At 31.7% G+C, this 26,659-nt stretch overlaps 4 protein-coding genes and 1 long non-coding RNA gene across 6 annotated transcripts; 3 read left to right on the top strand and 2 right to left on the bottom strand.

The window, feature by feature from the left end:
• The first annotated feature begins 2,873 nt into the window (after window positions 1-2,873).
• On the top strand, window positions 2,874-4,752 carry LOC124934849 (cyclin-dependent kinase inhibitor 5-like). Its single transcript, XM_047475350.1, has 3 exons — window positions 2,874-3,606; window positions 4,092-4,283; window positions 4,371-4,752. The coding sequence occupies exons 1-3, from the start codon at window positions 3,128-3,130 to the stop codon at window positions 4,438-4,440; spliced, it is 741 nt and encodes a 246-aa protein (XP_047331306.1). The 5' UTR covers window positions 2,874-3,127; the 3' UTR covers window positions 4,441-4,752.
• LOC124934860 lies at window positions 3,750-5,749 on the bottom strand. Its single transcript, XR_007099067.1, has 2 exons — window positions 5,308-5,749; window positions 3,750-4,434 (listed from the first exon to the last, which is right to left on the bottom strand). It is a non-coding gene; the product is annotated as an uncharacterized LOC124934860 (long non-coding RNA).
• An 8,858-nt stretch (window positions 5,750-14,607) lies between these two features.
• LOC124920591 (transcription factor FAMA-like) lies at window positions 14,608-16,497 on the top strand. The gene is made up of 4 exons (XM_047461104.1): window positions 14,608-14,747; window positions 14,835-15,509; window positions 15,590-16,048; window positions 16,196-16,497. Exons 1-4 carry the CDS (start codon window positions 14,721-14,723, stop codon window positions 16,295-16,297), a joined length of 1,263 nt encoding a protein of 420 aa, XP_047317060.1. The 5' UTR covers window positions 14,608-14,720; the 3' UTR covers window positions 16,298-16,497.
• A 1,388-nt stretch (window positions 16,498-17,885) lies between these two features.
• LOC124920890 (protein PHR1-LIKE 2-like) lies at window positions 17,886-19,466 on the top strand. Of its 2 annotated transcripts, XM_047461465.1 has the most exons (7): window positions 17,886-18,045; window positions 18,129-18,325; window positions 18,409-18,485; window positions 18,572-18,626; window positions 18,694-18,763; window positions 18,848-18,917; window positions 19,014-19,466. In XM_047461465.1, the coding sequence occupies exons 2-7, from the start codon at window positions 18,148-18,150 to the stop codon at window positions 19,338-19,340; spliced, it is 777 nt and encodes a 258-aa protein (XP_047317421.1). In that variant the 5' UTR covers window positions 17,886-18,045; window positions 18,129-18,147; the 3' UTR covers window positions 19,341-19,466. The 2 variants fall into 2 exon arrangements, with proteins under 2 accessions (XP_047317421.1, XP_047317422.1); XM_047461466.1 differs by lacking the exon at window positions 17,886-18,045 and having other exon boundaries at window positions 18,186-18,325; window positions 18,401-18,485.
• On the bottom strand, window positions 19,369-22,095 carry LOC124920889 (receptor like protein kinase S.2). Its single transcript, XM_047461464.1, has 2 exons — window positions 21,463-22,095; window positions 19,369-21,391 (listed from the first exon to the last, which is right to left on the bottom strand). Exons 1-2 carry the CDS (start codon window positions 22,038-22,040, stop codon window positions 19,459-19,461), a joined length of 2,511 nt encoding a protein of 836 aa, XP_047317420.1. The 5' UTR covers window positions 22,041-22,095; the 3' UTR covers window positions 19,369-19,458.
• Between the last annotated feature and the right edge of the window lie 4,564 nt (window positions 22,096-26,659).

The following is a 26,659-nucleotide window of genomic DNA, read 5'->3' as shown; positions in this document are numbered from 1 at the left end:
ACTAAATAAAAATAAAAATTTCCGTTCGACATTTTAACTTTTTAAATAAAAAAAATAACAATTCGATATATTAATTCTGTTGTAAATAATAAAATAAATAGATATTTTGTTTTAAACACATAGAAAAAGTAAATATTTGAATTATAATTTGAATTAAAAAGAGTGGATTTTAAAATGATAAAATTACATTAGTTTGAATTAATTGAAAATTTAACTCCAATTTTTAGATGGTCCACAAAACTTAAGAATTAAAATTATACTATTCAATTAGGAAAATTTCTGTGCATTGCACACGGATAAGAATAAAAACAAAATAAATTATAATAATATTTATTTAATGTTTAAAATTATTAAAATACAAAATATAACACTCTCATTCCACATTTTATTCATTCGATAAAACAACTTATTTTCTTACATGTTTGTTCACATATTTTTTCCGAATGAATCACTCATCCCGTGACTTTACACTTTCACTTTATCAATCAAATATTTGATTCATATTTTTTAATAATTAGCATCCTGACCTTATACTTTGGTCAATCAAATATTTGATTCATATTTTTTTAACTACTTTCAAATGATACCGGTCTATTATCCCTCGACAAACCATATCTCAATCACATTTGATTAAAAATTGTACTTGTTTTTGTTAGGTTGCAAGTTCGAAACATATGAATATCATTTTTAATTTTATTTTTAACCGTTTTAAGTTTATGGGTGGGTCAACCCACAATCCGACCCAAGTATCCATTTACTCTCACATAAATATCCAAATTAACCACAGTCCTCGACCCAACAATCCGAACACTTTAAAAATTAAGAATCATTATATATATATATATATATATATTTCATGATTACCAAGATTTAGTCGAATTTTCAATAAATAAAAACTCTTTGATTTAAATAAAATTGTGACAGTAAAAAATTATTAGGTTCAAAAATAAATATACAAAATAAAATAAAACAAATGAAATGTCCCGGACAAAGTTTGGGCTTTATTAAATAGCTCAACTTTTTAGCCCAAAATAAAATTATGTTTAATGAGGCTCAACTTTTCAGCCCTCAATATGATTATGTTGACCGGATAAAATTCACAAGTGATTTTTATTTATTTATTTTTCCCAATCTCCAATTTGTCAGTCTCAATTCATACAGAAAAATATCAAATTAACAATTTATTTAAAATGTTGAATACAACCATAATGGAATGTTTGTTTTTTTAAATGTAATCCATTTAAATGAAAAATAAAAATTATTTTAATATAATTAATAGAATAAACCCAAGACAGGCACAAGACAGGCACAAGACAGGCACGGAACAAGAACACATACCCACACTATCCTCACAAAACTCAAACCCAAAACCTATTACCAGTGAACCCTTATATATCAACGTTTCGGTAACAATTTATTCAAATAGGATCCTCTTCGACCAAACTCTTTTATGTGCTCGTGTGCCCTAGAGAAAATTTTGGTCATAAAGGATTCTCTTTAAATTTATTATTGTAGGCCTCAATAAAATTACACAAAAATATATTATTTAAAAATAATAATAATTTGAAAAAATTGTAAATTCAATTCTCATAACTTGTTAAATTATTGAAACAACCTAAATAAAATATAAATAAATAAATTTTGGAAGTCACATGTATCATGTTTTGAAGACTAAAAAAGTCACTCTCAAAAAAGAAAAAAAAGAACATTGAGAGTCAATTTCACAAACCTTATAAAATAATGAACTCATTTTGAACTTTCTCACGGAATTAGTGGGGTACCCTATAATATTTTCCAAAATATACTTAAAAATATTAGATATATAAAAGGAAAAAAAATTAGAAATGTGACGTGAGTGACAGGTAGAAAGTTTTAAAAAGAAGATATAAATTACATGATCCAATATATAAATTAAGAGTATATATTGTTTATTTTTATATAATATGAAATAACTTTTCCACGTGGCCTTAGAAAGGGTATCCAATGCCAAAGAACTAACGTCTTCAAGTTGCCTTCCTTCCGCTCGTGTCAAGCCATAACTTCAAAATTATGATCAATGTCTCAAAACTTTTTCACCAATCCCAATATTTAAAACAAATATTATATTTATCAAAACTATTAAATTCTTTTCATTTATTATAATTTTTTTTTTTAAAATTCAACTATAACGTCACTTAATTTACTCACTATCATTAATAATATCACTTAAAATAGTATTTATTTATCTTCAATTCTTTTTTATTATATATATTAATATTTTTTATAAAAATTTATCAAATATATTTACCTAATCAAAATCAACCACCATTAACTTTTATAAATAAATTTTTTACCATGAAAAAATGTTATCATTTTTTTTAGATATTTAAAAAATTAATACAATAAACTCCACTTTAATTTTTAAAAAATTTATACTTACAATTAAGTTTTCATTTTATTTAACTATTATTATACAACTAATGACTACCAAAAATTATTATTTTTTTTAAAAAAAACTAGATTCATTTTTAAGTTTCTTTTAATTAAATAATCTAGATTTAATAAAATTATATATATATATATATGATGGATTTTAATTAATATGATTTAATACTATCCTTTAAAATATTTAATGACAAAATTAATAAATAAATTATGTATTTTCTTTATGGGTGTGTTAATTTAAATAAAATAATATTATTTAATTATATATATATATTAACCAAATTGATTCGATTCAAATTCAAATTGAAATTGTTTTCTTTCGGACATAAGTTTTCAAATAATTTATGTATGTATATGATAAAAATATGAACGTTAAATTTGAGTCTTTCCTATGTATATCTATCTATCTATAAAGCGCAGTAAAAATCTTTCATATTTCCGTCTTCTCTCTCTTTGAGTCAGTCAGTCAGACCATCTAACCAACAACTGCAAACCGCCTGCCCTCAAAAGAGTGAAAATCGGCACCGCCCCCCTTTCTTATTCTTCTTCGTTTGAATCTATCTATTCTACACTTGGGTTTCTCTCCCCTCCCCTCCCTCCGTCTTCTTCCATCTGGGTTTTTCATTTCATCACTTCTGCCTCTCTATTTCCTTCTCTATGAGATCAGTTTCTTGATCACACCTTTTGTTTTACTTTTCTACTCATGGGGAGGTACATAAAGAAGTCAAAACCAGTTGGGGACCTTGTTCTTATGGAGGTCTCCCAGTCGCAGTCTTCTCTCGGTGGGGTTCGTACCCGGGCCAAAACCCTTGCTTTGCAGCGCCTTCAGAAACCCACGTCGGCGGGGACTACGGTAGCCGGTTCCCCGGTGGTGAACGGAGAAGACTCGTACCTTCAGCTAAGGAACAGGAGATTGGCAAAACGCCCAATTCGTGCTGTCCATTCTAAGAGGCAAAAGATTTATCTATCGAATTCTAGCCCTAGTTCTAACTTTATTCAGCCTAGAATGGGGGAGAAGAATTTGGGTGTGTCGGTTTCCATTGGTGGATCGGAGAAGGTGGAAGAACAAGTGAATGGGAAAACAGAGGTCAAGGAGGAGATTGAAGGAAAGGAAAATGGTGGTGATTTGAGCATAGAAGCTTCTTTTGGTGAGAATATGTTGGAAATTGATGGCAAAGAGAGGTGTGTTTTCAATTCAATTCAAATCAAATCAAATTTTATTTCTATTGCATGTCTGTCTGTCTGCTAAAGTATTGAATCTTGTTCTATCCTTCTCCATTTTCGTTGAATTATGCAATAGAAAGGAGACAATATTATGTTAGAACTTAGAAGACTGTCCTGTTCTGTCCTATCATGTCTTGTCATGTCCCCTTGTTTGTTTTCGAGAAGAGGGTCTGATCTGAAGAGAGAAAAACAGACCATGGAATAAAAGAGGATGATTTCTCTGTTCTTCTCTCAAATGGTGAAAAGCAGACCATTTTTTTTTGTTAAACAATCTCTTCTTAAGATAGTACAAGTTTAAGAAATTGAGATTTTCTTCTATCTGCATTTATACCACCATTATTGTTGCTTGTCAGCTTTAACTACTCAAGGTTACAAACATTCTCTTCAGTTTCAGAGAAATTATTACAGATTTTTTAAGTAATTCTGTCATGGATCTTCTGCAGGAGCACAAGGGAAAGTACACCTATCAGTTTGATTCGAGATCCTCAGATGGTTACAACTCCTGGTTCTACTACTAGACCCCAACCTCGATCGAGCCTAACTAATTCAATGAGAACACAAATCCCAACCTCAGAGGAATTGGATCTCTTCTTCGGGGAATCTGAGAAATTACAGGAGCAACAATTCAAAGAGAAGTAAGTATATACATACTGCCCTTTCAACAACTTTCACTTTCTTTTAAAGTTTTATGTAGATTTCAGGCATCACTCTTAATTTTTCAGGTACAACTTTGACCCTGCGAAAGATGAGCCTCTGCCTGGACGTTTCAAATGGGTGAAGCCGGATCTGTAGAAGAAGAAGAAGGTGTAATGACAACTGGATATGTTTGATGGTCTATCAGTTATCTTACTGTAAAGAAACAACAACAAAAGTAGTTGTAGCAATAGTAGGGCTGTTAAGTTTAGTTTGTTGATCATGATCTCCTGTAACATTACAGAACCTATGACTTAGAAAACTGCAGCATTTTAGATTTTTTTTTAGGTTTCCATAAGAGGTGGTACATAATTTACTAATTAAGTTTAGTTCTATCAACCAAAACTCTTGTTAGGATGATGATGGTGATGATGATACATCTTGAATAAAAACAGAATGCTTTCTCTTTAATTCTTCTACTTCTACTTCTTGGGTAGGTTTGAACTGTAGAAGGGGAGTAGAACAGATATATGATACTACAATTATAATATATAACAGGGTTTTGATGTTTACTTGTGACGGTGGTGGTGGGGCATGCAGGTTTAGAATCTTATCTCTCCCTCCATTATTTTGTCTCTAGATCGATCTACCAGTTTCCAACTCTTTGACTGCTCCAAATTGAAGGGTTTTTTTTTGTCTGTGGGTTAAAAAGATATATAGATGATGTCTCTTACTTTTTAACCTCGGGATGGATCAAAACACCCAAAAAGGAACAAACTTGAATTAGTAAACATAACAAGGTGAAACAAACTAAACCTACTCCTCTTTCACACACAAACAACACACTTCTGAGTTATGTCCCACCACTAGTGGTTACACCATATACCAAACCAAATGAGGACTAGTAGCTAGCAACTATATATAAATACAGCCGACAAAGACAAGTCATGATATGTAAACTACAATTAGATCAGCCATCAAACAAATATGACGAAAGTAGGAGGAAAAGATTGAACCTTGACAAACCTTTACAGCCATTGAAGCAGTGAAATGTGGTTTTGTGGTCCTGATCATCATGAAACTCAAATTCCTTCATGTGGCCAAGTAGTGATTGGTGTTCCTTCAGTTATCAATTGAGTCATTTTCATGTTACCAAAACAAAACCCACACACAACAATATTATCAATTGACCTGTACTACTCCATCAGATATCACAAGCTAATATTAATTCATGCTAGCGTGTAAGCTTTAATTGAATAAATTTGTTTGAAGAAATATATTACACCAACCTAATCTTAGCCATTTGAAGAAATAATATATCTTATGCAGATTCGTGAATCTGAGAGATGTAGTGACTTACATGACAAAGCATATCATTTACAGAACCAGATAGAACATGAGTGGAAACTTTTGTGTGAAAGCTTGATTGGGTGAGAGATCAAACCATTCTCATTCCTTTGGGGGGGGGGGGGGGGGGGGGGGGGGTGTGTGTGTGTGTGTGTGTGTGTGTGTGTGTGTGGGGGGGGGGGGGGGGGGGGGGGGGGGGCTCCTCATGGTTTGATAAAAGTAATTGGTTGCATGAGATAAGATCAAACTGTCATAAATCTGATAGGGGTGTGAATAAACTCACAAAGAGACCAATAGGGATGAGTAGATTAGATTAGATTCAAAGTGAGTGATGGCAAAAGGATCTCCATTTAGAAGGAGCTTTGGATTTGAGATGCACCCAACCGGAGTATACTACGGTCTCTCTTTCTTTTTCTTTTGTCAGCAAATGGGTGGTGTGGTAGAGCTGGTGTATTGTGCAACAAGGAAGAAGAAAGCTTGATCCATCTTCTATTTTATCACAATCACCATTAATAAGTTGAGAAGCAAAAGATAAGTAACAAAAACAGGATATAAGTAACAAAGGTTAGCCTGTAAGAAGTAACAAAGATCAGCAGGAACTATCAAAAACAGTAGCACCTTTAAGCAAGAATCGTGTCAAAATCATTGTAATTTTTGTGCAGGTGGTCACTAAGTATTGGTTTTGAAAGGGCACGGCTAAGATATAGTCACGAGGATCAAAATACTTGTGGATTTTGAGTAACATTTGGTCATAGTATTCAAATCTCTCGAGTATTTGGAGCTGAAAAGAAAGCAAGCAATCAGGAAGATGTTCAATCAGAGAATGGAAACAACAGAGAAACGCAATCAAGTGAAGAATACAGAGGAAGGGGGAGAAGAGAGAAACAAACATTGATGTTGCTTCCAATCTGTCCGTTGATCCATGTTCAATCAGAGAATGCAACGGTGTTTGGACTACACGCTTGCTGCATCAGGAACCCGAATGACTGAAACGCCGCCCTTCACGGCGAGATCGTCTCCCTCGGCCATGGTTGGGTCTTCGTCTGTCTTGGGGGCCATCGTCTCAGCCCTTTGGCTGGCGAGCGAGCGTCATCTTGTGGGTTGCGGCCGTTGTCTCACGCTTTTTTGCCAAGCACATCGATTGCGGCTAAAACCGGGCCATTAGTCACTCATCTGTAACTTTTTCTTCTTTTTTTTTTTTTTAAGAAAAGAATAGTACTTTTATTAGAATTAAAAGAAAATACGTTAAAGATATTTTTAATATTTTAAAATTATTTCAACTTTAATTTTTATATTGAAAAAATTGTCGATATTATCATTATATTAAAAATATCATATCGCAAAATATAGAAAAAATTGATTTTTTGCGATACACTGAGAAAAAAATGTAAGATATAAATAGAGAAGATATTAGCAAAGAACTTGTTGTTTAATAATATATTTTCAAAGTATTAATTTATATAAAAATAAGAGAAACTAAAGAGTTATAATATGGAATATGAAAATCAAGAGACTCAAATGTGTTGTTATTTAATTATAGAGTTTTTAATACCTTCTCTCAAACAAAACGGGAGGCACACACCTTGAGTTTGTTACGTAATGAAGAAAATCCATTTTACGCAAGTCCTTTGGCGAGGATGTCGACAATTTGATCATCAGTATGTATGTATCAGATGAAAAGAGATTTTTAAGCAACACGTTCACGAATGAACGAAGTGAAAAACAACCTCTATATGTTTTGTACGATCATGAAAAATCGGATTGCCAATGTTGTCACACCATAGAGTGGGAGGTTGAGGTGGGGAGATGCAAAGTTCACGCAGCAAAGATTTGAGCTAAATGAGTTCAGCAGTGGCATGAGTTAGAGCTCGATACTCGGACTCGGTACTAGATCGAGCAACAACTTGTTGTTTCTTTGAATTCCAAGATATAAGATTGTCACCAAGAAATATGCAGTAGCCAGTTGTGGAGTGACAATCATTCAGACAACCAAACCAGACAAAGTTAGAAAAGGAAGATAGATCGAGAGAATATGATGGACGAATGAGAAGTATGACGAAGATATCAGAGTATTCTTTTTAAGGGGGAAATGTTGTTAAGTTGAGAGATGATTAAAGAGAAGTGAGAGGAAGAATTGCTAGTGAATATAATAGCATCCACATAGACAAGAAATGATGATATAATTTATGGAGTGTGGTACATGAATAATGAATAATCATTTTGAATTCTTGAAAACCAATGGAAAGAATAGCGGATTTTAATGTAGCATACCATACACGGGGAGTTTTCTTGAGTCCATAGAGTGATTTATGAAGTTTGCACACATGATTAGAATAATCAGGATGAGTGAACTTAGGGGGTTGAGACATAAAAACTTCCTCGTGTACAGTTCCATTTAGAAAGGCATTTTTAAAATGAGTTGATGAATAAACCATTGACGAGTGACGACAAGTGAGAGGATGGTTCAAATGGTAGTATGTTTCACAACTGGGCTGAATGTTTCAAGATAGTCAATGCCTTCTTGTTGATGAAATCTCTTTGCAGTTAAACGAGCCTTGTGACGTTCAATGGAACCATCAACTTTTTGTTTGATTTTGAAAACGCATTTGTAACCCACGATATTCTGCGAGGATCGAGGAACAAAAGACCACATCTTGTTTTGAATTAGAGCATTAAACTTATATTCCATGGGGGAATGTCATTGAGTGTCTTTATTGGCATTGGAGAAAATGTGGGTGGAGAGGTGGAGATGGTGGAAATGTTGGCTTTGTGAAGGGCACGAGTTTTGGCACGTGTGATCATATGATGAGAGAAACATTTAGGAGCATGTATAATGCTGGAAAATCTACGTATAGGAGTAGGAGGATTGATTGAAGATGTGTTGGTTGCTGATGATGGTTGATAGGAGTTTGATGTTGGCGAGTTGGTTGGTGAAGATGGATTGTTGGAGTTTGATGATGATGGTGATGAGTGTTCGGATGTTGGAGAAGATAGTAAATCAGAGATTTGTGACGTTAAAATTAGAGAGATTAAAGGTGATGAACGTTGCAGAAAAGGAAAATGCGGTGTTGGAGAGACTAATGGTGTAGTATGATTGGTAGATTCTAGTATTGTATTTTTAAATGGAAATGTTTGTTCATCAAAAGTGACGTGACGAGAGATATATATTTTGCCGAAAGGAAGGTGTAGAAAATGATAGACTTTGTGATTTAGACTATAACCAAGAAAAATACATTTTAGAGTTCAAAGATCAATTTCGTGAGAGTTATATGATTTAGTGAATGGAAATCAAGAGCATCCAAAAGTTTTGAGGAATAGATAGTTAGGAGGACAATTAAAAAGAATATCATACAGAGATTGACGAGACTTACCATTTGAAGGAAGACGATTAATGAGATACGTACTTGTCAAAAAAACATCATTCCAATAAGATACAGACTTAAAAGTATGAGCAAGAAGAGTGAGACTCATTTATGTAAGGTGGTGAATCTTGCATTCATCAACACCATTTTGTTCACTTATATGAGGACATGGTAGACGGTGTTGGATTCCATGAGTTTTAAGATAAGATTTCAGACTCCTATATTCACCTCTTCAATCAGATTTTAAGAGCTTTAATAGATGTGTAGAATTGATTTTTAACAATTGTCTTAAATTTTATAAAAGTTGGCAAGACATTATAGAATGATAACCAGGCAAGTAAAGAGGTTGTAGTCTTCGATAAAATGGATAAAATATCGAAAACCGTTAGTAGAGAAAAGAGGAGCATGACCCCAAACGTTAGAATATATTAATTATAATGGAGACTTACAACGAGATTGAGAAATAGGAAAAATAATTTTGTGTGTTTTTCTACAAAAACTTAATTTCGTGTTGCCAATAATATGTAAATAAAAAGAAGACATAATACAGGTTGATGTTGATGATGAAGGGTGTCCAAGACGATGATGTCAATTGAGTTTAGGCGATATAGCTCATTTTTAAGTGTGTCGCGAAGGAGTTCCCTCTTTGTGACCTAATCCTTAACAATGCTATAATTTGGATAAAATTCAAAAAAAATATTATTATTGGAAAAAAAATTGGAAATACTTAAAAGATTTTTGGTGATTAAAGGGACATGTAATATATTACGTAAATGAAGATTTTTATTGGAGCATAGAATAAATGATTGTCCAATATTAGAAATATGAAGAGGGTTATCGTCGCCCATTTTAATAGTTTTATACCATTATAAGGAGTTGAGATGCTAAGTTTGTCAAGATTTGCCGTGAGATGGTCTGTGGCACTAGAGTCGGGATACCAGTCTGAGTCATAAACAAAAGAATGTGTAGTCACCATAGTAGAGTGTGTCATTGAATTTTGGTTCTAACGATGTCGACAAGTTTTTAATCGAATGACCTATAAAGTTATAAATCTGACAAAACAGACCCAATCGACAAACATTAGCTACGTGACCAAAATGATCACACAATTGACATTGTATTTTATTTCTATTGGGCCCATGAGACCCACAACCCAAAATAGAAGGCCCATTAGTAGGACATCTTAACCCGATAGTAGAAGTCCGGTTGGAGTGTGAAACTTTAGATGAACTTGAAGGCCCATTTATTTGATATCTATTAGAATTATAGGAGCGCAATCTATTTGGAGTGTGAAACTTAGATGAACTTGAAGGCCCATTTATTTGATATCTATTAGAATTATGGGAGCGCAATTTATTGAAAGTTTCATTTTCTGCACTATAATCACTCGGACAGGAGACCAAACGTCGCGATCGTTGGAAGTGGGATGGTTTCAAAATCTCTCTCGATCCAAAAGCAAGATTAGCGGTTGGAGAGTTAGGATGGAGTGATTCAAGGAGAATCTCATGTGTAAGAAGCATTCCTTGGAGGTCTTTGATAACGATGGGGTCGAAGCGAGTGGTTACCACTATAGTGAGTGATTCGTATTTAGGACTGAGTCCTCCCAAAGCATAAAGAATGAAATCTTGTTGAGATATTCTTTGCACAGCACCAGCGAGACTATCAATGATTGATTTTATTTTCTACAAATATTGGACCATCGAGAGTGAGCCCTTCTTTACCGTATGGAGCTGAAGACGAAGCTGCATTAGACAAGCTTGAGATTGAGAGGCAAATGTGCATTCTAAATCAGACCAAAAGGATTTAGATGTGGTGCAAGATTCACCAATCACTTGGTCTATGATGGATTTTGAAAGGGTGGATAGAAGTCATGAAAGGATCCTCTGATCTTGTTCCTCCCATATAGTAAAAGTAAGATTTGAAGTGAGGACACTAGATCTGTCAACAACATCGGTTTGGAGAAAGACTTCAAGGGCAAAATTAGTTCCAGTAACATATGGATAGAGGCTATAACCTTTTAGGGTATTTAAGATTTCCAAAGAAGAAAGTTTTTGTGATCGAATTTAATGGATGTGAGATTGTGGAAGAGATGAATGGTTGAAACGAAAGAAAATGAATAAGAGCCCATGGATACAGAGGTTTGGTAAAACTGAATAATGGCTCTAATATCAGGATAGAGAAGATAAGTAGCAAAAAAAAACTTGTTATGAATTAAGAATGTATTTTAGTTTGTTATTACAATTACAAGAGTATGAATTTATACAAAAAAAAAATAAGGGAAATTGAAGAGTTAGAATATGTAAAGATTTTAAATACACTTAATAGCTAAATAGAATTGGTATCAACATCAAGTTATTGGTACGATAAATGTATAAGATTTTCAAATTTTGATATATATTCAATTAATATTTATAAATTATATATATATATATATATATATATATATATATATATATATATATATATATATATATATATATATATATATATATATATATGCTATGCTTTAATTTTCATTTTGAAAACTAAATTCACACATCCATGATGAAATTTTATCAAGATCAAATGGTCATCAATTAATCAACCAGTTTTGGTAAATTTATTTTCATCTCCAAACATATTTAAACTCAACTTTCAAACTATTTATTTTGTTTCTCTAAACATAACAAATTTATTTTCATTTATAAATAAATTTATTGTTAAATCAATTATAAAATCATAATTTTTAAAAATCAAATTAAAATATAATAATACTGTAATATTAATCAATATATGGCGTTCCATAAAGCTGGTAAAGTCTGTTGGAAAGTTAATCGTTCTTATCGAGACCTATTGAGTAACGTTTTTTTTTTTTTTCATGTCATGCTTTTTTGTTGTGTTTAAATAGATTTTATCATTTTTAATATACATAAACATTTTTAAAACATGAATTAAAATACAAAACATTTGTAACTAAATTTATTCATATTAATTTAGTCAAAGTTGAAGACTATAGCAATCTTACTAAGATGTTTTTTTATAAATAATTATTATTTTTAAATATTAAAGGTATATACTGTATCAAAATTTAGGTAAAGATATGAATTTTCTTATACTAACATTTTTGAAAAGTATAATTAAAATATGAATAAAAAATTAAATTATACAATATGGATCTACCCATACTCTTAACTACGCCAGGTTTTAACAAATATATATATTTAATATTTTTTTAAGTAGAATATTAATTTATATAACATAATATTTTTAAATATAACTTAATATATTAACAAATTTAATAATAATAATAATAATAATAATAATATTAATGTTAGGTTCAACTAAATTTCACTTCAAATTTATGTGTTTTCAAACGAAGTTATAAGAAATGATTTTATTTATGGAAATGAATATATGGTTTTGGAGGAACTAGGCATGAGATTGAAATACATTATCCAACTTTAAGACCGAGTTCATATTTAGAATTCTTAGAGTATAACTAACACATGGACAACTAACACATGGACGGATTCAGAAATTTAAGTTTGGGGTGAGTTTGAAAAAAATTGGAGTGGATTTAAATTAATAGTAAGAAAATTATGGATAAAACAAGAATAGATAAAAGTATTTTTTTTTTTTAAACTTAGATAAAAAGGAGTGTATTAAATTAAAAAATTTATGAAATTATAAGGTAATGTTACATTTATACCGTAAAAAAAATTTGGAGTGGATTTCAGCACACCCGATATCCTACCTTGTTGATATGTGAAGATTTAAGTATGAGTGTTCCTTCATTCATATTGGTATATCGAAAATACTGTATTAAAAAATATCGAAAATATAAAATAAATCGGTATACCAAAAATAATATAAGATATATCGATACTGAAATTATCGGTACATTAAATGTATGAAAATGTTAAAATATCGATATATACCAAAATAATATTTATAAATTAAAAAATATATAATACTGGTATAAATTTTAATTTTTATTTAACTAGAGAAACGCAACCCTGAAAACTTTTCAATAAAATAAATTCGCTATCAACTAATCAACTTTAACAATTTATTTATTTTAATAAATTTGAGACTCAACTTTAAAAGTATATACTTTCTTTTTTACCCTAATAAATTTATTTATTTTCTAAACAGATTTGATTTTAAAATTTGAAAATCAAATTAAAATATAATTAAATTTTAATATTATTTGGTATAATATCGAAATCGTGCCGAAATCGCGGTATACCGTCAATATTTGGTATGGTACTTGTATCATATTGAAATTTCGGTATACCCGAAATAACGGTACGTTAACGATATAATTTTTTCTATACCAAAACTTTCTATACGATCTACGTTATAGATAAAATTTTACATGCCGACCGTTAATTGAAACAAATCACATAATTAAATAAAGAGATCATCTGCAAACCTATTTACAATATCAAGATGAAAGAAAATCTTATAAACTCCACACGCACAAAGAACGCAAAATCTTTTGGCATTCTATTCCCCAATTAAACAAAAGTTTGAGACAAGTACTTTTTTTATTTTGGTTGGATGTAATGTTCATTTTATTTCTTTTTCATTTATTATTGATGGGTGTAATGTTTTTTTTTACTTTGTCTATTTTTTATTGTTTGAGATTTGTTTTTGAATGAGGTTTAACCATTTTCTCTTTGGCCGAATTCAAAAATATGAAATAAAAAAATTGTTTCACTTTAAAAAAATCGGGATAGAGCAGCTGTTAAGGATCAATCAATTGAACGATATCAATAGAATTAAACTCTCCAAGTAAGGGAGGATCTATATTAATTTGGACTAGCCCACCTTTTTTTAAAGTAAAAACAGTGACATGTCTTTTTAATTTTTAAAATTTTAAATTTAATTAATTAATTATTTTTATAATTCTAATAAAAAAAAGTAAAATTTACATTTATTTACTCATTTTATTTCTAATTTTCAATTTATTTCCTTAAACTTACCTAATATTTATTTAAACTCACCAAAACTCTAATTTCTAAATTCATCTATGTTCTCTAAGTTATTGTCCATTTTTCACAAGATTAGTTCATTCATTTCTTATTTTTTTTATTTTTAATCTACCTCATCTATGTTACATTCCATAACCCTAAATATAAAATGTGTAACACAGAATGATTATGACACAAGATGCAAAATAAACAAAAATAAATAAATAAATCCCAAATCAAATATAAAAGAAAAGTAGTCATTTGAATTTCATATATAGAGGTGTGAATTATGACATTACTTTAGTGGACTACATGTACTTAGTTTCTACTCTCTTTTTTTTCTTCTACATATAGGGTTTATTTTAAAATGTAAAAAGTGCATATTTCTAAATAGATATTTTTCTTATGAGCTAGTTAGGTAATCAAAATGAATTTTTTCACTTATAATAAAAGTATTGAAAGTTCAAAATTTCAAGTTTGGCTTTTGGGGGAGGTGATAATGATGAGATATAGTTACATTTAGGGCGGGGAAGAGCGTTGGCGGCCCTTGTGACCATCATTAATTAAAAGAGGTTAAAAGTGAATGTTAGCTGCTATGCTATCTCATCATATCTGTGACTTCCAGATGGAATTACTCCATAGGCTCCCCGCCACCTCTCTCGATCTCTTTCTTGATCACAAATATATATACATAATTCAACCATCCCCCATTCTTACGTACATATACCATTTTCCTTATTCCTAGCTAGCTAGGGTTTCTATTCCCTTCTTTCACATGGACAAAGAAGACAACAACTACGTGGTGAGTCCTAGGGTTTCTACTTATAAATTCTTCCTAGCAAATGATTATCCAAACCCTAAATCCTTTTTTATTTGTTATTGATTACAGGAAGGGCTTCATGGAAAATATTCGGGTTTTGGGTATCATAGTAGTAGTAGTACTTTTGATGATCGTCACGAACATGAAGCGCCCAATGGAAACAATAACCAAATCGTGGATTACATGCTCAATAATTTATCTCAATCGACACAAGCGTCGCCAGGATTGAGTTTCGCAGATGTTATGCAACTCGCAGATCTTGGCCCTAAGTTAGGGCTTAATCACACCAAACTTGCCACAGAAGGTGACGGGCATGTAGATCATGGAACTGGAATTGTCGACCCGATTGACTTCTTGAAGTTTCCCGTCTTGAATGATAAGATTCAAATGGTTGATCATCGTCATGACCAATCTCTTATGGTGTTTAAACCTCAAGAAGAAGAAAGTGGAGACGTTAGCAAAGATATTATTAGGGTTAGTGATGAAAAAGTGGGAAAATGTCATGATAATGAAACAAAGAAAAGCTCTATGCATCAAATTCTAGCTATTCATGGTGACATCCCATCTCAAAGCCCGACCGGCGAGACAAAAGGCAAGAGAAAGAGGCCGAGAACGATAAAGACAAGCCAAGAAGTGGAGAGTCAAAGGATGACTCACATTGCCGTGGAGAGGAACAGAAGGAAGCAAATGAACGAGCATCTTAGAGTTTTGAGATCTCTTATGCCCGGTTCATACGTACAAAGGGTAAGTACCTATAATATTCATCTATTAATGAGTTAATGTAAAACTAATCTCATTTTGCAAAACCATGCATGTGTAATTAGGGTGACCAAGCCTCTATAATAGGTGGAGCTATTGAGTTTGTTAGAGAATTGGAACAACTCCTACAATGCCTCGAATCTCAAAAGAGGAGACGTTTATATGGAGATCTCCCGAGTCAACCGGGGGACCCTTCCTCGTCTTCCCCCGGACAAGCTCTTGCAGTTGTCGGCGCACAACAAACACTACCTCAACTAATCTTTCCAAATAACCACGATCAACTTAGGCTCATGGAATTGGAGGCGGCGGGGATCCAAGAAGAGATGGCGGAGAGTAAGTCATGTTTGGCTGATGTGGAAGTAAAAATGTTAGGGTTTGATGCCATGATCAAGATCTTGTCTAGGAGGAGGCCAGGTCAACTAACTAAGGCCATTGAGGCATTAGAAGAACATCTTCAGATGAATATTCTCCACACCAACATTACTACTATGGAGCAAACCGTTCTCTATTCCTTCAATGTCAAGGTATTCATTATATAATTAATTGTTCTACAAATTAAAAATAAGGAATTTATAGGTGGGATCATATGTCAAATAATTATATGTTTTTGAAAGCAACTTACAATTCTATATAATATGCATGCATATGGAGTAATATTATTGTATTTGCAGGTCGGGAGTGAAGCAATGTTTACCGCAGAAGATATTGCTAATTCGGTCCAACAGATATTCGGCTTCATCCATGCTAATACACTAGAAGTGCTGCATCCGTAAAATGTGATAATTTGTTCTCGGATGAATAACAATATTTAGTTTGATGTCGCAGTTGTTATTGTTGTGTTCTTGATGATTTCATTATGCATGAAATTGATGATTAATATTGTAATTAATTAAAGCAATATTGCTAGCTGCCTTGCAAAGTTTATGACAACTATCTTTTTATTTATAAACATAACTATGATATTTCTTGTCTTGTGATTAGTACTAAATTGAGTTTTTCATGAACATTTTGTTTACATCTATTTTATATTGAATAAGTATTTTTTTTTAATTTGCTACTCATTTCAATTATATAGAAAATAATATTTAAATTCGATGTTAGAGTATATATAGTTTTTATTGAAGTGGAAAATGTTATGGATAAAAGATCAAATATCTCTAATCTCATTTTTATAAAGATGCCCCAAATACTCCAATGTTAATTTATGATTTCTGTTGAAAATTTATATACATATGTTGTTCTTTTTCTTCTTATTGTGATTATCTATGCTTAATATATATATATATATATATATATATATATATATATATATATATATTATATTTGATATTTTAAACAAAAATCAATTATTTTTACTTTGGATGATGACGTCCATATTTTGTATATTAGATAAATATTTTTTAATGTAAGTGATGAATATAATGAACGTGAGAATTAGTTTAATATATGCATAATCATCATTAACCAATGAATATATTTTAATATAATTAAAGGTGTATAATCTGTATATCAACATGAATAAAAAACATCAATGAAATCCGATTAACGTTATCAAATGAATAAGATTCAATTTCATAAAACTTCCAATAAATAGTTAGTACTAATAAATTATCAATTATCATACATATATATAATTATATAACCCTTTCAACTAAAGTCGTTTTTAATAAAATCAAATACATAATTATTATTTTTGTGTTTTAGACTCAACTTTTAATGCTTGAATTATTCTAATGAGTGTACAAATATTAATCTTATAATTAAAAATTATTACTTCTCATATAATATACATTCACAGAAATATTTTATTTGTTTCAAAGTTGGTTATGATGTCATTTTCAGCTGCACCATTTATTTAATCAATTGCATCCAATTAGGAAGTGTTTTTTGAACTTAGTTAGAACTTGGAAGTTTATAATACTTGATTATAAATGCATATTATTGCTTATTAATTCAATGTATGTAGCGGTGGGTATGAAGGACAATGATAATCTTATTATAAGTAAACAACAATATTATAATACTTAAACAAATAGTTGGTCAATCAATGGTCACATTAAATTAACCTAGAAATTAAAACTATTTTTGTTTATAGTTCTTGTTCCCTTTATTTACATGTGACAACTGCCCACTTCTAATAATTCTCTATATAAAATACTCTTTTTTTTTATCTTTTAATATTATACATAGTTTTGTTTTCTTTCCCCCCACCTTCCAAAAAAATTAAAATAAGTGAACATTGTTTGATAAGGTGGACATGCATACATGGTATAATAACCTCTTTACTGATTTTTTTTGAAAAAAAAATAAAAAAAATCAAGTTGACACTTGACAGAGAGGCTAGTACTAGTATTACTGCACATATGTATACATAGAGAGAGAAAATAAAAGAAAAACAAGAACGAGGAAGAAGAAGACATAGACATAACTCCGGCCCCTCCTCGTATTATACGGTCGTATTCTCCTGACCAGATTCATTTCCAAAATCTTCCGACCTGGGTTTTGAATTTGAGAACCAGAGGTAAAACAAATTCTCATTACCCTTTTGTTTATTATTTAGTCATTTACTTTTTCTGAGGGCTTCTTTCTTGCCGGCGGCAAAAGGTGGGAGTTTCCGGCGAAAATGTACTCGGCGATTCATTCGATCAACCCTTTAGATTTCCATGGTTCTCTGGACGGAACTAACTTATTGGGAGACCCTTGTTTGGTATTAACATCGGATCCAAAACCCCGTCTTCGGTGGACGGCTGAGCTTCATGACAGATTCGTGGACGCCGTTACTCAACTGGGTGGACCCGATAGTGAGTCATCACTCTCTTTTACCTAATTTGATTCTAGCTTATGTTATGATTTGGCTAATTTCTTTAGTTTTTAAGTAATGTAGAAGCTACGCCGAAAACAATAATGAGAACAATGGGAGTGAAGGGTCTTACTCTTTATCATTTGAAATCACACCTTCAGGTTAATTTCATCTTCATTTTCATCTTGTTGGTGTTGTTTTAGTTCTAGGTTATTGATTTCTCTTCAATAATTTACACAACTTGTAGAAATATCGGTTGGGGAAGTTGGGCTGCAAGGATTTTCCTGAGAGCTCTAAAGATGGTAATATTGTAGTATTTCAATCTTTTGTGGGAGTTATCTTTACAAACAATTTTCTTTTCTTTTACAGTTGAGAGTATAGATACAGGTTCAAGCACTCCAACTTCATCTTCGACGAAAACTGTTCATGACTTAAACGAGTATGTAATGAAATGTGTTTTAAAATGAACTCTATTAGGTTAGATTACAGTTTGTTGGGTGAATAATTTTTGTTTTGTTCATAGAGGGTATCAGGTTACAGAGGCTTTGAGAGTACAAATGGAAGTTCAGCGCAGATTGCATGATCAGTTAGAGGTTATAACTTATATATATTGAAATCTTCAATTTGAGAATCAAAATATTCATGGGTTTTACTCGTTTGATTAATTATGGTGGAATGGAACGAACCAGGTTCAACGTCGTCTCCAGCTTAGGATTGAAGCGCAGGGGAAGTATCTGCAGTCAATTCTGGAGAAAGCTTGTAAAGCTATTATAAATCATCAGGGTTCTTCTTCTGCAGATCTTGAAGAAGCTGTTCATGTTGTTAACAACAAGAATGTTATTGCTTCAAACATGCCTGCCCGATTCAGTGACTGTTCAATGGAGAGCCCGATTTCTTCGCCATTGTTGAAGAAGAGAACTAGGCCTTCGTTTAACAATGATGATGATGATGGGATTGTCGACACTTTGCCGCTGGAAAATGGTATGAGGCAGATGGGATGGATGATGACTAATTAAAACAATGGCTGGATTCTGAAATGATGTCTTAGTAAAATTTCTCTTATTAACGGTATTAACTACTTACAATTACTACTGTGGCTTGTATATTACATTCTCTAAGAAGTGGTTTTTAGGTTTACTGTATTCCAAGTGCTTGTATTCTTCTCACTAGTGTAATGGCAGATGCATATTTTTCTCTCCATTCTGCCCGGCTCTCCTTTCTCTTCCCGAATTCCATCAAACATTCGTCGTTCCCGTCCAGTATGTTGGTGATCTGCCCGATGGTCGGCCTTGATTTGGCCTCCGACCGTATGCATGCGATCCCAAGTTTCACCAATCTCGATAATTCAAAGCGATCATACACCCCATTCAATCTCATATCAACCAGATTGTCGTAAAACTCATTTTCTTCAAACTTGAGCATTCTGCTCACTAGGAAAACCTCGGGCCTCCTAAAGTCTACTGCTGTCTGCCCTGTTACCATCTCGAGTAACACCACCCCGAAACTGTAGATATCTGCCATCGGAGTGGCTTCGCCTGATTCCATATACTCGGGCGACATATACCCGAAAATCCCCCTTACCGATCTCTTTGTATCTATGGGCACATGGTGGCCATTTCCGTTTCCATGCTCTTTCCTTGCTAGGAATTCCGCCAAAGCAAAGCTTCCAAGCCTCGGGTTCATATCGTGATCAAGAACGATGGCGGAAGTGGTGATGCACTTGTGGATCACCTGTTCGTCCCATTCTTCGTGCAGGTATCTGATCGCGGAAGCCAGCGATTTGACAATGTTGTAACGATGATGCCATCTCAGGGGCGAAGAAGAATGTGTGGCTTTTCCAGTTTGGTTTTGAAATAGGAGGTTGCTTAGCAGGCGTTTGGCTGAGTAATCATAGATGACAAGCATCTCGCCTTGCTCGGTGCACCAGCCTCGGAGCTGAACAAGGTTTCTGTGGCGTAGCCGAGTTAAGTTTCGAAGCTCGTTGGAGAATCTTGCACGGAGAGCAGGGCATGTTTTCATCCCGAGTCTCTTTACCAGGACGTGTTGTTTGTTCTTCGAAAGGAATCCGTAGTAAGCCGTGCCAAAGTCGATCTCCGCTACACGATTTGAATCGGAGAAGTTGTTCGTTGCTGTAACGAGTTTGTTGAATGGAATCTCGTTCGGAGTGTCCACGATCATGAACGGGCTCGGTTGTTGTTGTTGTTTACGGAAGCTCTGTTCGGGTTCGGTTAAGGAACCGCTGTAATCGGCCGTCAGGTATATAGTACTTTCACCATTAGCTGTTAAGAAATTTGACGACTTGGTTAAAGAGATACTGTTTGAACTGGTTTTGGTGGTGGTGGTGGTGGTGCCGGAGCTGGAATCAGAGGAGTCGGAGGAAGTAAGAGTGATGTACAATGGTTGGGTTTTGAAAGATGGAACTGCCGGCAACTTTCCATACATCTTACCGGAAATTGCTTCGATTACCCATTTCATATTAGGTCGAGAAAATGGATTCTGAACAGTACACAATAACCCAACTTGAAGAAATCTTTCCATATCGGATAAACGGTAAGACCCATCTACAATTCTACTATCCCCAGCTTGTAACAATCTCCCCTCGTCGGACAATCGTCGGATCCAATCCAACAGTACAATCTGATCATCGGAGAAGGACAGATCAACGGCTCTCCTTCCTGACACAACTTCCATCAACACGATTCCAAAACTGAATACATCTGATTTGGCCGTCGCCGTGCTCTTCTTCTGGAAACTCTCCGGCGGAAGGTAACCGATGGTTCCGCCGATTTTAGTCGTTTCAGAGAGATGAAATCGTTGGTGTTTCAAAGATGGGTTTACTCTGTTCTTGTACACAAGCTCGTGTTCTAGCCACCTGGCCAGACCGAAATCACCTAGACGGGCATTGTAATGAGAATCAAGCATAACGTTACTGGTTTTAACATCCCGATGAATTATCTGAGTCTCCAATTCTTCATGAAGATAAAACAAAGCAGCCGCTAGACCATTTATAATATTCCTTCTCCTCTCCCAATTAAGCACCGGCGCTGATCCTCCCTTCTCCGGTCGCCTGAAATTACAAAGATTAAGTTACTAATCAATCGAATAAATTAAACTGTAAGCCCAAAACCCATCAAGTACCTGAAAAGAATCCGGTCAAGGCTCAGATTAGGCATGTAATCATAAACAAGTAATAATTGATCTTCATGAACACACCATCCACGGAGTCGGACAAGATTCCGGTGACGGAGATGAGCCACAGCAGCCAATTCAGCTTCGAACGTTTTCTCAAACCGTTCACCCTTCTCGGCCAGACATTTAACAGCAGCAATCGTTCCATCGCTAGGCAAAACTGCTCGATAAACTCTACCAAATCCCCCGCTTCCTAGTAACTCATCTTCGCTGAATCCATCTGAGCCGATATAAAGCTCGGCGTAGCTAAATATCTTAGGGTTTCCAATCCCGGCCCCGACTTTCTCAGAGAAACCCGTTCCGGCCGTGTCGTGGAAAGCCCCGGAGAATTGGCTATTGTTGGAGTGACGGAAACAGGAGGCGAGAGAACTTCGGATGGTACTAAATAGTTCGCCGCCGCAGTGACGGCGGTGGTGAGATGTCGGTGGTTTGGATATGGGTTTTGGGGACTCGATATCGTTATGGTGGTTGTGGTCGTCGTCGAAATCCGGCGGCGGCAGAACGAAGCAAAGGCGGCTGAGCTGCATTGTTATGGCTCAAGTGGCATTGGGCGGTGGATCGGTTCTAGATGGTTGAGATAATTAAATATATATAGACAGAGGAATTTATAAGTAAGATATGTGAAATGAATGATTTTTTTTTGGTCGGGATTATTTTAGGTTTTGTTTGGTTTGGTTTGAATTAATTTGTCAACTCCGACCTGCCCTTTTTTACGTTTCACTATAAAATAAATAAACAAACATTCACACGTGTATTGTGTGTGGCCCACACGGATATATGCATTCTTACCCTTGAATTTCTTCTTCAAGAAGTTAAAATGTTGTTTAAATACTTTTTAATTTTGTACTTCAATTCTCAAATAAAAAGAAGTTATATATTAAATATCCATTAAATAAAAAGATATATTTATACATTTAAATTATTATTTTTGATATAATATGATATAGTATATAATATAATATTTTTAATTTCTAAACTTTTATATTTTATTTTTTAATATTTGTGAAATTTTAAGTATATAATTTTAAATTTTATATTAAACTATATTCATAATATAAAATTAAATGAATTTGGTACATTTTCAAATATACTATTAATAAATAATAATACGGGTAAGAATGAACGTGGTCAAGCTAACTCAATTCTTTATGAAAAAAAAATAAGTGATGATAATATTTATTATATTATATTATCCAAATTTAAATAATTAAATTTAAAATTTATTTAGTAATATGTTAAAATATAAAATAAAAATATAAACAAAAGAATAAATGAATTTGAATAATAAATAATGTTAATTTGGATAAGAATGAACAAACTAGTCTTTAAAAAAATTGAAATTTGATCAAACAAAATTAGTTTGGTAACCTTCTATTAGAATTATTATGATCCATATTGTTAAAAAGTTTCATAGTTTGAACTTTGAAGCATATGTACATGCATTCAAACACCATTTTCAAAGTCAACTAGAGAATGAAGATCCAATTAGAAAAGATAATATATATATATATATATAGTATGTATGAAGTATCAATTGTATGGTTTTGGATAATAAAGAGACACTAATTAAATAGATTGTTAGATAACTTTTAAAGATTAAAGAAAAGGAGTTCATTCTTTTTGTACTACCCTTTTTTTCTAGGCAAAGATCTGGATTGATTTTTGCACAAGCACATTAATTGGGAAATTTGATGAAATGGCCCCCATAACAGGGGAAATTCCAAAAAGGGCCCCCGCCTACTAATGTTGGCAAAAAGGGCCCTTTTGCCCTGCGAAATGTCAGAAATACCCTTTCGGCGCCAGTTTTTACGTTCATAGACGCGAATTACCAATCACGCGATTAAAAACTGGCGCCGAAGGGGTATTTCTGACATTTCGCAGGGCAAAAGGGCCCTTTTTGCCAACATTAGTAGGCGGGGGGCCCTTTTTGGAATTTCCCGTTATGGGGGCCATTTCATCAAATTTCCCCATTAATTAGCTATATTGGTAGGTAGGGGTCTATTTGAAACATCTTGCACAAGCTTGGATAAATAATTTAATATATATAAATTTCCATGAAATTAAGTTGAAGGGTTAAGTTAAATATCCAGTGTAAATTGAAGGAAATTTTTGATGGTTTTGGAAAAGAGTGTGAATCAAAAGTAATGTTATATTCATTACATTTTTTATGATTATTCATGAGCTTCAAATTAGTTTTTTTTTTTTATAAAATAATGTGTATTATTTTAGTTTAAGTTTACATTTCTTCTTTTGGATATTAAATAAATTAGAATTTTTTACAACCACATATATGGTTTGATTGACTATATTTCTTTCTTCGTATACTTTTATTATTCTTATGACTATATGAGTGATGATGTTATATTTGATTTCTAGAAACATTTTATTCATTCAGATTTTAAGGTCTGGTAATTTGAAAAAAAGTAATCTTGTTTATTTAAAAGTGAATTATTTGAATAAAATAATTCAAAACATTAATATTTTAAAACATAATAAAAATTAAATAAGAAAATTATAATATTCTAACTTTTGAATTTTAAAATTATGATATATATATATATATATATATATATATATATATATATATATATATATTTTAAATAATCTAAGATAATACAAAATTACAAATCAAACAAGGTGAAGAGTCTAGTCAATGAAAAACAGGTCATTCAAAGAAAAAATTCTCTTATCTAGCTGTATTTTTCTTATTTGAATAATCAATTGTCTTTAATGTACAAATTATATTTGAATAAAATAATTAAACTGGTATTAATTAAAGAAGTATTGGGTTATTTTAAATACATTTGTAACTTTATTTTATTTTATAATATATACCACCTTAATCTAATTTAATTTGCAGTTCAATATCGTGGCGGTTCCGTCATTTAATAATACAATTGATTTAATTCAAACACTTTTACTTATTTATTTGTTATTTTCTGGACTTTATGTAAATTTATTGATATCTACTATCTAATACGTCTAGAAAGTCAATGCACAAAAAGTGTTTTGCGCCCACCTGGCTATAAATCTTCTTTTATAATAATAGTTTTTTTTTATAGTTTAATTTAAAATTTGAAAAGTATACCATTTATGAGTAAAATGACAGTTCTCAAATAACTAATTAAGATTAACAAAATTAACTATAAAGTTGTTTTCAAACTAAGCTAAAAATGCAAAACTAATTCATAGACTAAAATAATCAAACATTATTTTTATTATTATTATTATTATTATTAAAACATATATGGTAAGAAACTCACAATGGCAAAGGCTTTAAGTTTACCAATTTTAATATATTAATAAAATAAACCAAACATTTATAAATTTTATAAAATTCTGCTGATTTTCATGGGACTATTTAATACTTGATAAAGTCTCGTTCGTTTAAAACCTCATATAAATCAAATATTATTTCACTACACTCTTATCAATCACATCACACAATTCATTACACAGAATATTAAAATACCATATATTTTAAATTATTATTTTTTATTTTATTTATATATATCTAATACCTTTTAAATATTTTATCAAAAATAATCATTACTTCCTTAAAATCATCACCCATCATTTAATTTTTTTTCTTGTTTATTTGAAAAACTCAGTCTAAAAGTATGCTCTTAAATAAAAAAAAAAAATATATATATATATATATATATATTAGAAGATACAAATATTACAAAAAAAAATGTGAAAAATAAAATAATTATTATTCAATTGCTATAAAATAAGAGATAAATTGTGTTTGAGTTTTTTTTTTTTTTTTTTTGTTAATCATGATCATTAATGTTACTTATAAGTAAATTTTAGATAATTTATAACAATTCATGTCATAATTTGAATTTTTTTATGATTTCCACTTAAATTAATTATATGTGTTTTATTCTTTAACAAGAAATAAAAGATAATAAGACATAAATGATTTCAACCTTAAAAACTCAATTGACATAAAGTATTTAAAAAAATTGAATATTATTTAATTTTTCTTAATATATATATATATATATATATATATATATATATATATATATATATATATATATATATATATATATATATATATAACATCTCACTTTTTCAAAAAAAAATTATACATATTTTATGCAAAATATAATATTATATTTATCAATTGATATTCCATGGTGAGATTAATTAGCATTAATTAGCATGCAATAATGTAGATTAAAGTATTTAGATTTCAATAAAAGATTGCATTTGCCACTTTTCCACTATAAAGTTGGCTCAAATAAGAGTTTATTTTATACTCACTTCAATCCACATTGAAAGCTCTTTTACTTTCTCATAATTTCATAAACCAACAACCAAATGGTTTAATTTCTTAATGAATCTTTAATTCATCATACCTCACAAATTGAATATGTTAAGCTGATCTCGTTAGATGCTCAAAAAATGAGTTGAGTTGCGTCGAAAATTGGCTTTAACACCTAAAATGCAATGATTGTTTTAGACTAGAGATGAATTATTTTATGTTGGTAGACTACTTGGGTGACTAAAACATACCAGATTAGTTGAGTTTATTTGTGATTCAAATTAATAAATAAAATACTCAAAAATAATGTAGAGTGGTTGTGGAATGTGACCTTTGGATTATGAGTCATGAAGTGGGGAAGCAACTCTTCGGGTTCAATGTCATACTAAATTATAAATAGTTACAATATATCAATTAAAATCTATATAAATTAATATACAATATGCCAAATGAAAAATATGATTATATTTATATAAGAAGTTCATTCAAAATTATGTTTGTATATAGGATAAAGGGTATGATAGAGGATAAAAGGTATGATAGAGAGTAGCTTGACAGAAATATATAGGAAAATGATGTGTCATCCCTCAATTGAATTAAAAATGTAATAAGAAAAATAATTTTAAAATTTCAATCCAATAAAAGGATGAAACATCATTTCCCTACATATTCCTGTCAAAATTTTTCTGCTCTCTATCATTTCCCTAAGATAAATTATAAACTATTATATATATAACCATACGGTGGATCATTTAGCTTATTCAGCTGAAAATGTTGGTAGTTTTTCGATGAAGAAGGACTTGGGTAGAAAGTATATGGGAGGGTGAAATCTCGTGCACATTGGGCTAAACTTCAGTCTCTAATTCAATG

The sequence above is a fragment of the Impatiens glandulifera genome, chromosome 1 (assembly GCF_907164915.1).
Source record: "Impatiens glandulifera chromosome 1, dImpGla2.1, whole genome shotgun sequence".
Classification (NCBI taxonomy): Eukaryota; Viridiplantae; Streptophyta; class Magnoliopsida; order Ericales; family Balsaminaceae; genus Impatiens; species Impatiens glandulifera.
This window is presented reverse-complemented; position numbering and strand designations above follow the sequence as displayed.

Excerpts from the sequence above, each read along its gene's own strand:
- LOC124934849 (XM_047475350.1), top strand. The coding sequence starts at position 3,128 with ATGGGGAGGTACATAAAGAAGTCAAAACCAGTTGGGGACCTTGTTCTT. Across the intron at positions 3,607-4,091 it reads GAAATTGATGGCAAAGAGAG|GAGCACAAGGGAAAGTACAC; the intron begins GTGTGTTTTCAA and ends GATCTTCTGCAG. Across the intron at positions 4,284-4,370 it reads GAGCAACAATTCAAAGAGAA|GTACAACTTTGACCCTGCGA; the intron begins GTAAGTATATAC and ends TTAATTTTTCAG.
- LOC124920591 (XM_047461104.1), top strand. The coding sequence starts at position 14,721 with ATGGACAAAGAAGACAACAACTACGTG. Across the intron at positions 14,748-14,834 it reads AAGAAGACAACAACTACGTG|GAAGGGCTTCATGGAAAATA; the intron begins GTGAGTCCTAGG and ends TATTGATTACAG. Across the intron at positions 15,510-15,589 it reads CCGGTTCATACGTACAAAGG|GGTGACCAAGCCTCTATAAT; the intron begins GTAAGTACCTAT and ends ATGTGTAATTAG.
- LOC124920889 (XM_047461464.1), bottom strand. The coding sequence starts at position 22,040 with ATGCAGCTCAGCCGCCTTTGCTTCGTTCTGCCGCCGCCGGATTTCGAC. Across the intron at positions 21,392-21,462 it reads CTTGACCGGATTCTTTTCAG|GCGACCGGAGAAGGGAGGAT; the intron begins GTACTTGATGGG and ends TTGTAATTTCAG.
- LOC124920890 (XM_047461465.1), top strand. The coding sequence starts at position 18,148 with ATGTACTCGGCGATTCATTCGATCAACCCTTTAGATTTCCATGGTTCT. Across the intron at positions 18,627-18,693 it reads TCCTGAGAGCTCTAAAGATG|TTGAGAGTATAGATACAGGT; the intron begins GTAATATTGTAG and ends TTTCTTTTACAG. Across the intron at positions 18,764-18,847 it reads ACTGTTCATGACTTAAACGA|AGGGTATCAGGTTACAGAGG; the intron begins GTATGTAATGAA and ends TTTTGTTCATAG.